Source organism: Heptranchias perlo, chromosome 4 (genome assembly GCF_035084215.1).
Source record: "Heptranchias perlo isolate sHepPer1 chromosome 4, sHepPer1.hap1, whole genome shotgun sequence".
In the NCBI taxonomy this organism is placed as follows: domain Eukaryota; kingdom Metazoa; phylum Chordata; class Chondrichthyes; order Hexanchiformes; family Hexanchidae; genus Heptranchias; species Heptranchias perlo.
This window is the reverse complement of record NC_090328.1, coordinates 54,889,298-54,907,340: the sequence shown is the minus strand read 5'-3', so window position 1 is coordinate 54,907,340 and position 18,043 is coordinate 54,889,298. Positions and strand designations below refer to the sequence as shown.

The 18,043-nt window shown below is 40.7% G+C and overlaps 1 protein-coding gene across 1 annotated transcript in view; it reads right to left on the bottom strand.

The window, feature by feature from the left end:
* Positions 1-18,043, bottom strand: part of wdr36 (WD repeat domain 36) — a 110,617-nt gene that overhangs the window by 45,326 nt on the left and 47,248 nt on the right. Inside the window, exons 11-14 of the mRNA XM_067982947.1 lie at positions 13,274-13,357; positions 12,820-12,974; positions 6,355-6,469; positions 3,430-3,595 (exon numbers count right to left, since the gene is read on the bottom strand). Of these exons, the coding sequence (XP_067839048.1) occupies positions 3,430-3,595; positions 6,355-6,469; positions 12,820-12,974; positions 13,274-13,357 (520 nt within the window). The remainder of the gene's footprint in view (positions 1-3,429; positions 3,596-6,354; positions 6,470-12,819; positions 12,975-13,273; positions 13,358-18,043) is intronic.

Genomic DNA, 18,043 nt, shown 5'->3' with positions numbered 1-18,043 from the left:
TATCAAGACAAGGTGATGAAAATAAATTCTAAATCATGTCTTATGATTTTGTCAATTAATTATTGATCCTGACTTGTAATATAGGCCCAAAAAGCAAAAAGCTATTCTTGGCTGTGAAACTAATCATGAACATACAATACTCAAATCATTCAGTTGGAGATCTTTTCTTTCACAATGGCCTGGAATTTGCTGGGAAAATAATGTTAAAGTAAAATTTAAGCTGTTGGGTTAAAGGTAAAAATGACCTTTTGGCGACTAGTGTGTGTGTGGCTGCGGTCACTGCCCAGAGACCACACTGAAATGTGCCTTGTGCGAACCAGACTAACCATAATTAAAGCTTAAATATAACAAATGATGATTAACAAATTAATGTACTGCTAAACAAAATGGACTCTGCTAAATGTACTGCTAAACAAAATGGACTCTGCTAAACAAGATGGACCCTGTGAAAAGACATTAAAAAATGCTGACTTAACACAACGAACTGATAAAAGTTACAGGACAGACAAAGACCAGACTGTCTTAAGTTGATAACAGTTGTTTTAATGTGATTGGAGGCCAATTGTTGCTGTCGGGGCCTAATTGGCTAATGTGTCACTAACCAAGGCTAATAATGTAATAGCTGCTGAATATCTGTACTTATAACATATAAAAGAAGCTCAACAACCATTTTAAAATTGAGAAGGTGACTGCGTACACTGCAGATTGTCAAGTTCTTCTCCCAAAGCTTTGTCCAATAAACTGCATGCTGAATCTTTAAGTCTGACTTCGAGTGGTGATTTTCCCACAACGACTAGTTTAATGCACGCAATATTTAACCCGGCAATTTGTGGCGAGGAAGAGATACGTCGTGAGTTGTGAATTGCCACAAATTGCTTGACAATTTGCGCCATACCGCCGCTGGCCTCGCGAAAACAGGAACTTCCCCATGAGTTTCAAGAAATTATTGCACTCGTGCTGTTAAAACAAATTAAACTTGCCGCAGAACGTTAGGGCTGGTACTTAATGCAAGGACCCTGTTAATGACGAGATACATGTTCCTGCAGTGCTACTCAACCTCTCCGGCAGAGAAAGGGGACAATTGAAACTGTTGAGTCTCATTCCTACAGCTAGTAAATGGTTCATAGAGGTTTAAATTTTATAACATTTTTAAAAAACTTTTCCTTTATCTCTTTTTTTCTTTCTCTCTTAATCCAATCTTTCTTTCCCTCTTTGTATCTAATTTGACTCTAATTCGCCCTCTTTCCTTCTTGGTCATTCCCGTTTCATTCTTTATCCTTAAATCTCATTGGTTAAGGAGATAGACTGTTGGTCTCATTGTTCACCGAGGTCCCAGATACCCCATTGACCTTGCCATCAAGCTCACACTTCCAGCAAACTGCGGCAACAAAGATTTTTTTCCCTCATCCTTCAGCTCAAATTTAACAAATAGGGCACGCCGCAAAATCCCCCACTCCAGAAAATTCTGGGCCAATCTTTTGTTCTGCCAAAGAGCTGTAAAGTCAACAGATGTATCGACAACACACACGTAAGCTATATCTCACAACTGTCTTCCTGACCAGCAAATTCAGGCCAGTAGTAGGATGTTTTCATCTTGAAGTCAGTTTCTGATTAACTTCTACATTTAAAATTTTAGTATGTTTCCACTCACTGTGGACAAAAATTGTTGCAAGCAGCACAAGTCATACTGCCATACTTACATCCCATTTGTGCTGTTCCGTAGCCCAGAAATTCGTGGGTCGGAGGAGGCTCTAAGTCATCAATGGAGCTTTTGCGGGGAGAAGGATTTTGGTTGGGGCCACCCTCCCAATTGAATCCATGTGCAAATGATGGGAGTTATGATGGGATGACATTACCTGTCCTAAATTCTGTTATTTCAGCCTTCCCATCTTGAGAATGTGTGCCAGTATTTAAAAAGGTGTAGTTTCCCAGGATCTGCTCATTAAGGTGGAAGTTTTTGGATAACTGGAAACTGCTGAACTGAGATTGTTTGGGGAGACTTTTGACTGTAGTACTGCTAGAGTGAGTCCCAGGATATGGCCAAAAGTGGAAACAGTGGGAATTCAGGTTACAGAAAAATACGAAGATAGATTTGAAAAATTGGGACTGTTATCACCAGAACAGAGGAAATTATGGGGTGATTTGATCGAGGTGGTTAAAAAGATGAATGGAGGGGACAGAATATATAAAACAGTTTCCAGTTCTTAAGGGATCCAGAATGAGAGGACAGAGCAGGAGAAACTTTTGTTTTTTTAAAAAAAGAGGCTTTTGAGCCTGTGGAATGCACTTCCAGAGTTAGCGATTGAAGCAGAGACCATGTCCACATTTAAGAATAGGTTAGATGGGCGGTTGAAGGAAAGAGGGATTAAGGAATATGGGAACAGGGTGGACACATGGGATTAAGACAACTGCATATGTGGAGCATAAACCAACACCGACTAGTTGGACCGAACAGCCTATTTCAGTGTTGTCATTTCTATGTCGTTCTATGTACGAGATGTAAACGGCTGCTGCGAAATATTACGAGACTCTCGAGTTGGAGGTGTCCCTTCGGTCAGGGCCCTTAAGTCCTTCGATGGACATGGAAAAGGCTAACTCTATGATGGGCTTTGGTCTGGTCCTGCAAAGATGAAGGGTACGCCAGGGTGTTGCTGCTATGAGGGAAGCCACCTCTGAGGCACGCACACCAGCTACTCTACTGCGACTGGGAACAGGATTCTGCGATCAGTGGGAGAACAGACCTCACAGAATTAGAAAGATCCTTAAATCCCCGGGAGTGTCAACCAATTATCTTTTGGTCTTCTGAGATGCTGTCCTGTATACTTCGCAATCCAGTTGACATCGACCTGTACAGGTAGGCCCCCAAGACCTGCAGTCCTTCATTCAATGCCTCCACATTGAGTTGACTGACTTGCCTGGATCTCATGAAACAGGGTAAGATTTGCAGACACACCTCCTGCTGCCACTTTCTCCAGGTTGCTCTGTAATGAGTTGAAACCCTCTCAGATGTTGGTGCACATCCTGGCAATGGACTCCACACAGAATCTCCATATGTGTACGATGGTCTGCTAACATCTTTCACGCCATCGCTTCGGGGACCCAGGAATTCCCAGGCCAACTGATCATTTTATAATGCTGTCAGGAATGGGAATAGCTACTATTTTTAATATGTGAATTTCATAACTGTTATTTTGATGAGATAGACACTTAGAAAACAAGTTTAGGATCAGCAATTCCCAGCACAAGCCTATCAAAAAAAATCTCATTTTTATCCTTCACATTGAAGCTTGAGCTATATATGACTTTTATATTTCATGCCATTTCTGCTCATAAAAGCACTTGAACAGGAATGTCAAGATGACGCACAAAATCATTCCAAGCTGCGTAAACACAAAATACTTCACAGAATGAAATGGACACATTTCCCACCTGTCTCTGTGTAGCAAAATGCTAGCTGGTGATGCAGCAAGGGTTGTGGTATAAACCAATTCCTTTGATTTAAACTTCCAAAACTTGATCAACTTATCCCCACCAGCAGTAATTGTGAGTTGATTCAGTCCATCAACAGCAAGCCCTCGGATCTGGCCTTCATGAGCTTAGGAAATTAAGTGGACAGTCATAATAAGCATAAATCACCAGAATTGTAGTACCAATGTATTTAATTATTTAAGTTAAAACAATCTCCCTGCCCAACGTCAACAACGTCCAGTACTGGATGTACCGTCCTTCAGATGAGAAGTTAAACCAAGGCCTTGTTTGCCTGTTCCAGAGATTCAGGTGGACATTAAAGAGCCCATGGTACATTTCTCTGAATATTCTGCCTGATGTTCCTTCCTCAACCAATAGCACCAGAAACATTAATTATCACATTGTTTGGGTGGGGGTGCGGGAAGATTTGGGTCACAAAATGTCTGTTGTGTTTGCCAACATAACAAGTCACTGCACTTCGAAGTAATTTACTGAAGCACTTTCAGACATTGTGATAAAATGCAACATAAATGCAAGTGTTTTAATTTTAATCTAGGGCTTCCCCAATGGCTGAGTGAATTAATGCTCCATGTGGTATTGTGTTAAGGCACACACAACAGGATCCCAGGTTTCACCCCTGGTCTGCAATTAACTTACTGTCCTAGTAAAGGACAAATGTAAGGAATCTTACAACACCAAGTTATAGTCCAACAATTTTATTTTAAAATCACAAGCTTTCGGAGATTATCTCCTTCGTCAGGTGAGTAGTGAAGGACAGTAAAGAGACAGTAAAGGACAGTAGAGGGAACAAGGCAATTGTCCCCGACAAGGGAGGGGGGAAAACTTAGCCAGAACACGTGCTTCTCATCACTATCCAGCAATGACCTAGATATAGAAACAAATTGTAAGCATTTGCAGATGACACTAAAATAGGTGGCATTGTATGTACAGAGGATTCAGCCAATGATGATCAGAAGGATTTAGAGCAGTTATCCTCTTCCTGGATTCAGAGAGGGCACTCGGCCAAATGGAAAGGGATTCCCTACTCCCCATGCCTGGGAACAATCTTTGGTATACTTTCAATACTGGAACAAAAACATTTATCCCACACTCTTGGTAGAGACCAATGACTCAACTCCATCTTCACGCTCCATCAAGAAACCAAACTGGATTGCTCCTGGTCCTCTGTATGCTTTCTCCTAGCTATAAAGCTCTTAGTAGCAGTCATAACAGCAAGCTTAGATGATCAGTATACTGGTGGATGGGAACAAAAAAAATTCCATTTGCCAACTATGTATTGACCTCCACAACTAATCCATTCTCTAGCTTCCCAGCATTCTTCCCACTTTTTTCTCCCAGCATGTAGAATCAGTAGTTACAACAACGTTCTTCAGAATAGTTTCAAGTGATGACTTTTGTCAATGCCGTACGCTGGAGTCTGGTTCTGTGAGCACTGATGGTGCTCATGACCAAGTGAACATTCATGTTAACCCAGATTTGACTTTTGTCAAAAAATACGTGGCTTTTGAAGGTAAATATTTAAAAAGAAATGACAGCACAACATGCATCAAAATAAAAATTCAAACAAAAATATTAGGTAGTGCAATGTACACCAAAGCACTATGCTACAGAGTGCTAAGGACAGTTATAATTAAATTATGCAAAGCAATTAATATGCTGTCTATGAAAAGGGCACACACCTAAATAAATTCCAAAAGACCACATGTTTAGTAACTACATCAGACAAGCAATTCAAAAGAAGTCAGTTCTAAATCTCTCATTCTCCAAACAGGAATTTCTAGATCTTAGCTATGCTGGAAAGACCAGGCAGAGACACCACACTTCCGCACCGGGGCGGGGGGTGTGGGGGTGTCCCCTCACATACCCCTTAGTAGCTACACAATGGTAAATGATAGTAAAAGTGGCGGGGTATTATGCCAGAAAAACCAAGTGGTCCCAGGTTTGATTCCTAGTGTGTGTTGTATAAGCTGATCTCGGGTAAGGCAGCAATTGTAATGCTACAACCGGCTTCCATACAAAAGAGTCAGGATCCTGTTCTCAATTAGTCACCAGTGACCACTCATAGGAAGAAGAACGGGCGAGAACAGGATCATGGTTTATTGTGTTGTCCTTTGCAGTCAAACTGTCTGCTGACCATCATTTAGGCTCATACAAATTACCACTTGAGCAAGATTCAGGAGGATTTCCAACACCCTTGGGACTTGAGAAGGATCAGAACTTTCAGGAAAGGAGGAAGAAAATTGGAACAAAATAAAACTGACCCCTTTCGAAAAAAACTATTGCGTTGTATGTGTCACAAGGAAACAATGACCTTTTTAGAAACAAATCTCAGCTTTAATTCTGCAATGGAATGGAAACAGTTGTTTCGTTCAAATTGTGTTTATGCCTGTTAAAAACATCTCAGGTTTCCAGAGTGACAACAAATCGTACAAATGAGAATTATAAAATCATACTCTGTCTACACATAATTCAAACTGTATCCTTCTCATCATTTTTAAATAATGCTATAATTACAAATTGATTATATAGATACAATTACATACAGAAAATGAGATTTTTGATGTGGGTACTGTTTTCTAGAGAAGTCTTATACATGGAATAATTTCCTGAAACAGCTTGTGTCAAAAATTATTAATCGTTGGTGAAAATTTTGCATTATGCCGTCACATCAGTGAGCAGGCCACAATTGGTGATCTGACAACACTATGTATCCACATTAAAAAAATGTATTTTGTGCAACACTTAGTATGATAATCCTCCTCTTCAACTTCCAAATTTCATTGCTCTGCATATAATTGTCTGCACAAATAACTATTACAGCGAGTAAATGATTCCAAACATTTTTATCTTTGACCTTGTACTTACCCTTTTCTTCACCATACTGTCCTCTGTGGATGCCCGATTGCAGGTTATATATGTCCACATGGCCCGAAGAAAGGCCAACAACAGCAAAATTTCCACAAGATGTTATATCCACAGCCTAAGAATGCAACAAAATTCTTTCATAAAGTGCTTGATTTAAAAAAAAAATACACTGCCTCAACAGCAAAATAAACTGCATAAGCAAATAAGCATCTTGGAAATGAACACAGGCTATAAAGATTTTCATCATTACCTTTCTGGGTATAAAGGATAGTCACATATTATGGAAGCTCCCAAGTAACTTTCAATGAAACTTTGATTTGTGCCTTGTTATTTTCATCCCTTTCTGTTCTCCTTTGAATTTCATTATTTCTGTATCTGCTTTTTCTTAGCCATCATTAAATCTTTCACATTCTTACAACATTACCACCATTTCTTTCCTTTTCATCATGGTTTCATTCTTTGTATGCTCTTTTTCCTAGCCCCTTTCAGACAAGAATAGTTTAAAAGATTCCGATTGATGTGCGGAAGCATAACGTGTTTGTTGTTTTGTATTATTATATGAAGACAAATTGTACTGAATCAGCTAAGTGAATCTGATCATAACTGTTATTCCAAGTTTATATGCTGTGAAATAAAGCAGCTTAGCTATTCATATAACTATTCTCAATCATCAGCAAAGTGATGGAAGGTGTCATCGACAGTGCTATCAAGCAGCACTTATGCAACAATAATCTGCTCACCGATGCTCAGTTTGGGTTCTGCCAGGACCACTCGGCTCCAGACTTCATTACAGCCTTGGTCCAAACATGGGCAAAAGAGCTGAATTCCAGAGGTGAGGTGAGAGTGACTGCCCTTGACATCAAGGGAGCATTTGGCCGAGAGTGGCATCAAGGAGCCCTAGTAAAACTGAAGTCAATGGGAATCAGGGGGAAAACTCTCCAGTGGCTGGGGTCATACCTAGCACAAAGGAAGATGGTTGTTGGAGGCCAATCATTTCAGCCGCAGGACATCACTGCAGGAGTTCGAATAACTAGAGCTGTAGAGAGGGCTTTAAACTAAAAAAAAGGGGGGGGGGGGGGGGGGGGGAGGGGTCAGGTGAGGGGAAATTTAGAAATCGAATGAGAAAAGTCAAGGCAACAGAGCAGAGTAGTGATTTGGGTAAAGATAAGCAGTGTGGCAGAAAGGGACAGTGTTTACCAATAATATTTAAAGAAATATTTCAATATTCTCAACAAATATACATTCCATTGAGAAATAAAAACTCCACAGGAAAACTGATCCGTCCGTCCGTTGCTAACTAAAGAAGTTAAGGATAGTATTAGATTAAGACACCTATAATGCTGCCAAGATGAGTAGTAAGCCTGAGGATTGGGAGAGTTTTAGAAACCAGCAAAGGACAACCAAAAAATTGATAAGGGAGAAAACAGAATATGAAAGTAAACTAGTAAGAAATATAAAAATGGATTGTAAGAGCTTCTACAAGTATGTAAAAAGGAAGAAAGTAGCAAAAGTAAACATTGGTCCCCTAGACACGAGAAATTATAACGGGGAATCAGGAAATGGCAGATGCGTTACAAAATACTTGTTTATCTGTCTTCACAGTAGAAGACACAAAAAGCATGTCAGAAATATTGGGGAACCTAGAGGCTAATGGGAGTGAGGAACTTAAAGTAATTATCAGTAGTGAAAAAGTACTTGAGAAACTAATGGGACTAAAAGCCGATAAATCCCCTGGACCTGATGGCCGACATCCAAGGGTTCCAAAAGAGTTGGCCGCAGAGATATTGGATGCATTGGTTGGATCTTCCAAAATTCCCTAGATGCTAGAACAGTCCCAGCAGATTGGAAGGCAGCAAATGTAACCCCGCTATGCAAGAAAGGAGGGAGTGGTAACAGGGTACTTACAGCATCATAATATGATTAGACAGAGTTAATATGGTTTTATGAAATCGTGTTTGACAAATTCATTAGAGCTTTTTGTGGATGTAACTAGCAGGGTAGATAAAGGGGAACCAGTGGATGTAGTATATTTGGATTTTCAAAAGGCATTCGATAAGGCGCCACGTAAAAGGTTGTTACACAAGATAAGGGCTCATGGGCTTGGGGGGGGGGATAAACAGGTCATTTTCAGGTTGGCAGGCTGTAACAAGTGGGGTACCACAAGGATCGGTGCTTGGGCCTCAGCCATTTACAATCTATATTAATGACTTGGATGAAGGGACCGAGTGTAATGTGTCCAAGTTTACCGACGATACAAGAATAGGTGGGAAAGTAAGCAGTGAAGAGGAAACAAAGAGTCTGCAAAGGGATATAGACAGGTTAAGTGAGTGGGCAAGAAGGTGGCAGATGGAGTATAATGTGGGGAAATGTGAGGTTATTCACTTTGGTAGGAAGGATAGAAAAACAATTTTTTTAAAAAATGGTGAGAAACTATTAAATGTTGGTGCCCAGAGAGACAGTGTCCTGGGACAAGGAACACAAAAATTAAGCATGCAGGTACAGCAGGCAAGTATTGCAAGAGGGTTGGAGTACAAGAGTAAGTAAGTCTTACTACAATTGTATAGGGCTTTGGAGAGACCTCATCTGGAGTACTGCATACAGTTTTGGTCTCCTTATCTAAGGAAGGATATACTTGCATTAGAGGCGGTGCAACAGAAGTTCACTGGATTAATTCCTGAGATGAGAGGGTTGTCTGAAGAGGAGAGGTCGAGTAGAATGGGCCTATTCTCTCGAGTTTGGCAGAATGAGAGGTGATCTCATTGAAACATAAAAGATTCTAAGGGGGCTTAACAGGGTAGATGCTAAGAGGTTGTTCCCCCTGGCTGGAGAGTCGAGAACTAGACGACACAGTCGCAAGATAAAGGGTCGGCCATTTAAACTGAGATGAGGAGGAATTTCTTCAGAGGGTTGTGAATCTTTGGAATTCTCTATCCCAGGTGGCTGTGGATGCTGAGTCGTTGAGTATTTTCAAGGCTGAGATAGATAGATTTTTGGGCTCTAGGGGAATCAAGGGATATGGGGATTGGGCAGGAAAGTGGAGTTGAGGTTGTAGATCAGCCATGATCTTATTGAATGGCGAAGCAGGCTCGAGGGGCCGTATGGCCTACTCCAGCTCCTACTTCTTGTATTGTTCTTATGTTCCCCAGGGCAGCGTCCTAGACTGAACCATCTTCAGCTGCTTCATCAATGACCTTCCCTCCATCATAAGGTCAGAAATGGGGATGTTCGCTGATGATTGCAGAGTGTTCAGTTCCATTCGCAACCCCTCAGATAATGAAGCAGTCCCAGCCCGAATGCAGCAAGACATGGACAACATCCAGGATTGGGCTGATGAGTGACAAGTAACATTCATGCCAGACAAGTGCCAGGCAATGACCATCTCCAACAAGAGAGTTTAACCACCTCCCCATGACATTCAACAGCATTACTATCGCTAAATCCTCCACCAATAGGGGTCACCATTCACCAGAAACTTAACTAGACCAGCTACATAAATATTGTGACTACAAGAGCAGGTCAGAGGCTGGGTATTCTGCAGCGTGACTCATATCCTGACTCCCCAAGGCCTTTCCAGCATCTACAAAGCACAAGTCAGAAGTGTGATGGAATACTCTCCACTTGCCTGGATGAGTGCAGCTCCAACAACACTCAAGAAGCTCAACACCATCCAAGACAAAGCAGCCCGCTTGATTGGCACCCCATCCACCACCCTAAACATTCACTCCCTTCACCACCGGCGCACCGTGGCTAGTGTGTACCATCCACAGGATGCACTGCAGCAACTCGCCAAGGCTTCTTCGACAGCACCTCCCAAACCCGCGACCTCTACCACCTAGAAGAACAAGGGCAGCAGGCACATGGAAACACCACCCCTCCAAGTCACACACCATCCCAACTTGGAAATATATCGCCGTTCCTTCACCGTCGCTGGGTCAAAATCCTGGAACTTCCTACCTAACAGCACCGTGGGATAACCTTCACCACAAGGACTGCAGTGGTTCAAGATGGCGGTTCACCACCATCTTCTCAGGGGTAATTAGGGATGGGCAATAAATGCTGGCCTTGCCATTGACGCCCACATCCCATTATCGAATAAAAAAAAAAGACAATTCCCAGTAGTTGGCATTTAGATTGAGGTATGGTTATGGAAATTGAGGTTATTGTCATTGGAAAAGAGCGACTGCAAGGAGACCAAATTAAAGCTTTTAAGGTTATGAAGAAAATTGATGAAAACAGATTATTCACTTTGGTGAAGGGTTCAAATATCATAGGAAACAAGCTAAAATTAGTACGTCTGGAGTAAGAGAGGAAGTCAATCAGAACGTTCTCACCTAAGATGTAATAGAACTGCGGAATAAGTTAGAGGGGTTCACGGAAGCAGGTTCAAGAAACAACTGGCACCTTTCTGGAGGAAGATGGGATTAAAGAAATGATAGGTAGGTGAGGTTGCTCTATGAAAAAAGGGGTAGATTTGCTGGGACTAATATCCTTCTCCTGTACATTTAATTCTTATACTCAGTTATTATAGAAAACTATATTTTTATTTTTCACAGGATTAAGAATCTTGAAGTATTCTTATTTCTTTGTCCGATCTGTTACGACTGGATGTATACTTCCTTCCACCTCTCACAGACCAGCGAGCTGTTGACAGTACAAGATTTATATGATCAGTGATCCAGCTGAGCATTCATGTGCAATCTTATGTGTGACTATTATTTGTGTGCCTGTGCATACACTGACAATTAGGAAGAAATCAGTGTTCAGCGCCTGCATTTCTGTATACACAACTTCAATCTGCTTATCAGCACAAGCCTACTACCTGGAAGGGGTGGCGGAAAAGGAAAGAGGATGGATTGGTGCCAAGTAGACAGACTAGTTTCAAAACGCACATCATGCCACACATTGGTTTCCGGAGTAGCGTGTGGGTTCCTGCCGTTATACTCTGGTCAGCACAGCACTACTCCAGCATTGCACTACCTATGAGGATTTTCCACTTCTCGCAGTGTGTATATTTGACAAAAAAAAAATCCTAGAATAGAATCAGTGTCAAATACAGCAGCTGGCTTTCACATTTAGCACTGTACTTCGGTCTGCAAAAATTTCTCCCTCAAATAAAATAGAATTCCTGACCTTAATGCTTCAGGAGCTCTAATGGTTCTCCACTAGTCACTACACTCTATCAATGTAATATGTGCTTCATGTCAGGGGAAGTACAGGGATCTTTTTCCAGCATATAACTATCACATACCCAACGTTGGCAGAGTGTGCAAACCCTGGAAAAATGTTGCCTGAACTATTCATTATCAACATCCAAAAGGAATGTGGTGATTACAGTACCAAATATTTAATTTAAAATTTCACAATATGAAGTAACAAATAAATTTGCAAATTATATACGTAGCAAAAAAAAGATAACAGCTTGGATTTATATAGCGCCTTTCATGGCCTCAGAATGGCCCAAAGCGCTTCACGGACAAATTACTTTTGAAGCGTGGTCAGTTGTAATGTAGAGAAATATGGCAGGCAATCTGCCAACAGCTAGGCCCCACAAACAGCAATGAGATAAATGGCCAAATTAAACTATTTTAGTGGTGTTGGTTGAGGGATAAATGTCGGTCAGGACACCAGGAGAACTCCCCTGCTCTTCTACAAATAGTGCCATGGAATCTTTTACATCCACCTGAAAGGGCGTAAAGACCTTGGTTTAACATCTCATTCAAAAAGACGACACCTCCGACAGTGCAGCACTCCCTCAGTACTGCACTGATACATCAGCCGAGATTATGTGTTCACGTTCTGGAATGGGGCTTGAACACACAATCTTCTGATTCAGTGGTGAGAGTTCTACCAGAGCCAGGGCTGACATCTAACATTTAAAACTCACGTTTAAAAAAATATATATTTTATAGTTATGAAAACATTCAAGCCAATAATTGTTATAAATTTGAACTACAGTATAAACAAATGATAAAACACTAAATCTGAAATAAAAATGGACAATGTTAGAAATACATAATAGATGTGCCAACATTTGAAGTAACGTTTCAGGTGTAGATACTTGGTCTGAACAGGAATAGGGATCTCAAATTTTTCCTTTTCAAGTATATACCCAATTCCCCTTTGAAAAGTAAGTGTATGTGTGTGTGCGAAAATGCAGTCAATTGTCTACCCGCCACCCGCCGCCCCCCCCCCTACATTTTCAGCTCTCTTCAGTTCAAGGCTGCTAAATTAAATTTCTGGAAATTGAAACCGGTTAATTGAATTTCTCCTTTGTATAATATTGTCAGTTATACTCAGCCTATTTGATTCATTAGTATTGGTAATTTCAGCCTGTTTACTCAGTAAATTCTGACTTTTTAATCTATCTATCTTTTCTACGGACAGACGTACACAGAAACACAGTGATGCTATAAATTTATACGGTAAAAAATTAATGTTAGGAGCAAACAATGCAACTGTACATACTGTGGCATATACATCCAAGGTACGATCTTTATGAAATCTCTTAGGCTCAAGTTTATGTACTCCCATTGAGGTTTTCTGGTAGTTCCATGTTGTACTGATTAGATACCCTTGATGGCAGGCAACAATTCCATCCCAATAACTCTGACGTGCTGTTTCTAACAATCAAAAGCAAATTAATCAGCCACAGCAGAATCATATTCAAAGCCAGAAATACATCAAGATATAACATGGAATATAAATCTATAGTTAAGATTTAAGAAACATAACTAGAAGATTTCATATTCAAATAATTAAGTTATAGACTTACATTACTAGGTATAACTATTTGCCAACTAAACTAATCTTGAAAAGTCCAATGAGATTCTGTGTGTCTAAATTCTAAAATGTTCCAACATGAAGGCCATTCAGCCCATCTTAAACTAGAAAAACAGAATTTATGTAGATGTACCATTACCTGAAGCAAATGTAGTGATAGGAGGTAGTTTCATTGTGTCATACTTCAACCCTTTCTTTTTGGATTTCCTTTTGTTAATGGAACCTTAAAACAAAAAATACCATACTCATTGCATTACAAACACAACTCGTCACAGCACATTTCCAAAGAGGAGAAGGATGCAAGCAAGTACAGATCATGTGTTAATTTATAAGAACATACGAACATAATAGGAGCGTGAGAAGGCCATACGGCCCCTCAAGCCTGCTCCACCATTCAATAAGATCATGGCTGATCTTCGACCTCAACTCCAATTTCTTGCCCGATTCCCATATCCCTTGATTCACCTAGAGTCCAAGAATCTATCTATCTCAGCCTTGAACATATTCAACGACTCAGCATCCACAGCCCTCTGGTGTAGAGAATTCCAAAGATTCACAACCCTCAGTGAAGAAATTCCACCTCATCTCAGACTTAAATGGCCGACCCCTTATCCTGCGACCACGCTCCCTAGTTCTAAACTCTCCGGACAGCGGAAATAACCTCTTAGCATCTAGCAGATTAAATAGGTAAGTGCATTTATTTAGCTGCTATTATAAGCCATTCCTCCTTCCTTTTATCAACCATTATCTACCATTCCCTGGTCAAGAGGGCAAGTAGTTGACCTGCTTCAAGGTCTTTTCCAAAATTCACAAGACAAATATGGATGAGGAAAGCCATTCAGCCCATCCTAGCTAATTCACGCAGAAAGAGCCGTCAGTAACTCATCGAGCTATTTCTCAAATATTTCTAGGGTTTTTACCTCCACTACATACTTGAAGGTCCATTCCATGTATTGATCAGTGTGTGAGGAACATTTCCAACATCAGTCCTAAATTTGCCTTTTGTTAGGTTGAACTTCTGCCCCCTTGTCCTAGTTTAATTTGAAGTAATACTTTTGGATTTAACTTTTCAATATTGTCTATTATCTTGTATACATCTACAAAATCAGTGTTCAACAACCTACTTTCAAGGTTGCAAAGACAGTTACTCCAGCCTTCCACACAATTTGTGTCTTTTATAATAGGGATCAGTCTTCCAGCTCTTCTCTACCTCCAAGGCTTGAATGTTTGCTGTGTCTCAGTTAACAGAATTGACAGTATTCATGATGTGGTCTGACCAGAGCACAATACAGTTTAAGTACAGCTTCTTCTAACTTCTATTTTACTGATTTGGCTATGCCATTAAGCATCATATTTGCTTTACTAAAAGAGGTAGCCATGGAAATACTGGATGCATTAGTTGTCATCTTCCAAAATTCTATAGATTGGAGGGTGGCAAATGTAACCCCACTATTTAAAAAAGGAGGGATAAAACCAGGAACTACAGACCAGTTAGCCCAACACCAGTAGTAGGGAAAATGCTAGAGTCTATTATAAAGGTTGTGATAACAGGACAGTTAGAAAATATCAGCAGGATTAGACAAAGTCAACATGGATTTATGAAACGGAAATCATGTTTGACAAACCTACAGGAGTTTTTTAAGGAAGTAACTGGTAGAACAGATAATGGAGAACCAGTGGATGTGGTTTATTTGGATTTTCAGAAGGCCTTTGATAAAGTCCCACATAAGAGGTTAGTGTGCAAAATTAAAGCATATGGGATTGGGGGTAATATACTGGCGTGGATTGAAAAAGTTAGCAGGCAGGAAACAGAAAGTAGGAATAAATGGGTCTTTTTTGGGGTGGCAGGCGGTGACTAGTGGGGTACAGCAGGGATCAGTGCTTGGGCCCCAGCTATCCACAATATATATCATTTGTTTGGATGAGGGAACCAAATGTAATATTTCCAAGTTTCTGACAACACAAAACTAGGTGGGATCGTGAGTTGTGAGGAGGATGCAAAGAGGCTTCAAGGCGATTTAGACAAGTTGAGTGAGTGGGCAAATACATGGCAGATGCAGTATAATGTGGATAAATGTGAAGTTATCCATTTTGGAAGGAAAAACAGAAAGGCAGAGTATTATTTAAATGGTGGTAGATTGGGAAATGTTGATGTACAAAAGGGACCTGGGTGTCCTTGTACACCAGTCACTGAAAGCAAACGTGCAGGTGCAGCAAGCAATTAGGAAGGCAAATGGTATGTTGGCCTTCATTGCAAGAGGATTTGAGTAAAGGAGCAAGGATATCTTATTGCAGTTATACAAGGCCTTGGTGAGAGCACACCTGGAGTATTGTGTGCAGTTTTGGTCTCCTTACCTAAGGAAGGATATACTTGCCATAGAGGGAGTGCAGCGAAGGTTCACCATACTGATTCCTGGGATGGCAGGACTGTCGTACGAGGAGAGATTGGGTCGACTCGGTCTGTATTCACTCCAGTTTAGAAGAATGAGAGGGGATCTCATTGAAACATGTAAAATTCTGACAGGGCTAGACAGACTAGATGCAGGGAGGATGTTTCCCCTGGCTGGGGGGTCCAGAACGAGGGGTCACAGTCTCAGGATACAGGGTAGGACATTTAGGACTGAGATGAGGAGAAATTTCTTCACTTAGAGGGTGGTGAACCTGTGGAATTCTCTACCACAAGGCTGTGGAGGCCAAGTCACTGTATATATTTAAGAAGGAGCTAGATAGATTTCTAGACACAAAAGGCATCAAGGGGTATGGGGAGAGAGTGAGAATATGGTATTGAGATAGAGGATCAGCCATGATCATATTGAATGGCGGAGCAGGCTCGAATGGCCTATTCTTGCTCCTATTTGATATGTTTCCATTACCGATTGCAACTCTGGAGTGATTGGACACCTTGAGTGCAGTCTGTTAAAACCCTAAACCTCTGTGCTAGATTATGTATGTGAGTACAGGTAGTGGATGCACTGTCACCTTACATGTGAAACATACTGCACATTTTCATTAGGCACCACTGTGATTTAGTCAGTTTTTAGGCCTGCAACTCTTGATCTCTGCTGCTACTTCAACAGCATTCAGAGTACATATGCAGTCCATTCCAATTGTATAGTACTTCACATTTGCTAACATTAAATTTCATCCATCACAGTTCTGCCCAATTACATATTTCAAGAGTAGAGATCGTGTCACAAATTTGCATTTTTTAGAGCACTCAATTTTTGGAAAATTTCAGACTGAAAGCTTTCAGAAAGTACTTCATACAAAAAATGATCAATATATGGAACGGGTGTCCAGAAGAGTAGTGGAAGGCTAAAACCATGGGACGCATTTAAGAAACTATTGGGTTCTGGAACAGGAGATTTTCTGGATGGATGAATTAAGATGGCTTTCTTCATATGTAAATATTTTGAGCAAAATGATTTTATTTTAAGCTAATTAGGTGTGCTCCTCCCTTCTTGTAGGTCCTTGGCAACTTCTTTGGGTTCAATTGCCAGCCTCCACTCCCAATTTTTGTCTGATTACGCTCCTGTGAAGCGCCTTGGGACATTTTACTATGATAAAGATGCTATATAAATGCAAGTTGTTGTAGTTGTTGTTGTTATGGTTACTGATTTGATACTGCCTCTGAATTTGACCAGTTGACTTTGAGCTTTTGAATCTAAGTCATTCATGCAATGCTCTCCTGGCCAGCTTCCCATCTTCCACCCTCCGTAAACTTGAGCTCATCCAAAACTCTGATGCCTGTATCTTAATGCGCACCAAGCCCTGTTCACAAATCACTCCTGTACTCGCTGGCCCTACATTGGCTCCCAATCCACCAACATCTCAAATTTTAAATTTTTATTCTTGTATTCAAATCCCTCTATGGCCTCGCCCTTCTCTATCTCTGTAACCTCCTCCAACTCTACAACCCTCCGAAAACTCTGCGTTCCTCCAATTCTGGCCTCTTGTACATCCCCAACTTCCTTCACCCCACTATTGGTAGCTGTGCCTTCAGCTCTAGAGTTCCCTCCCTAAACCTCTATGCCTCTCCAGATCTCTCTCCTGCTTTAAAACGCCCCTTAAAACCCACCTGTTTGACCAAGCCTTTGGTCACCTGTCCTAATATCTCATTTTACGGCTTGGTGTCAAATTTTGTTTGATAATGCGCCTGTGAAGCACCTTGGGACGTTTTACTTCATTACAGGCACTATATAGTAGTTGTTGTTGTAAATTAGAAATAGTAGCAGTTGCAACACTGTTCCTTGGGCATTCCACTCAGCATTTCATCTTGGTATCATTAAAATAACAAGAACCCACTGCTTTGCACCCTTCAGCCAACTTTTATTCATTTGTAGGTTTTTACATTATAGGGGTAGACACAAAATATTGTTTGAACAAAATCCTAAATCGCTAGAGCAAAATGATTTTATTTTTAAACAGAACTTTGTCTAAGGAACAACAATTTGCATTTATGAAGCGCCTTTATCGTAGTAAAACATTGTGGGATCACTAATTGATCACTGATGTGACAGCATAATGCAAAATATTCACCAACGACTAAATAATTTTTGATACAAGCTGGCCCAGGAAATGATTTCATGGAAAAGACTCTTCTAGAAAACAGTATCCACATTAAAAGTCATATTTTCTGTATGTAATTGTATCTTTGTAATCTATTTGTTAATTATAGCATAATTTAAAAGTGACAAGAAGGGCAAATAAGGAGATATTAGGACAGGTGACCAAAAGCTTGGTCAAAGCTGTAGGTTTTAAGGTGCATCTTAAAAGGAGGATAGCGAGCTGGGAGAGGCGGAAGGAGCGAATTCCAATACTTAAGGCCTAGATAGCTGAAGGCACGACAGCCAATGGTGGGCAAAGGTAATCGGGGGTGCACAAGACACCAGGGTTGGAGGAACGCAGA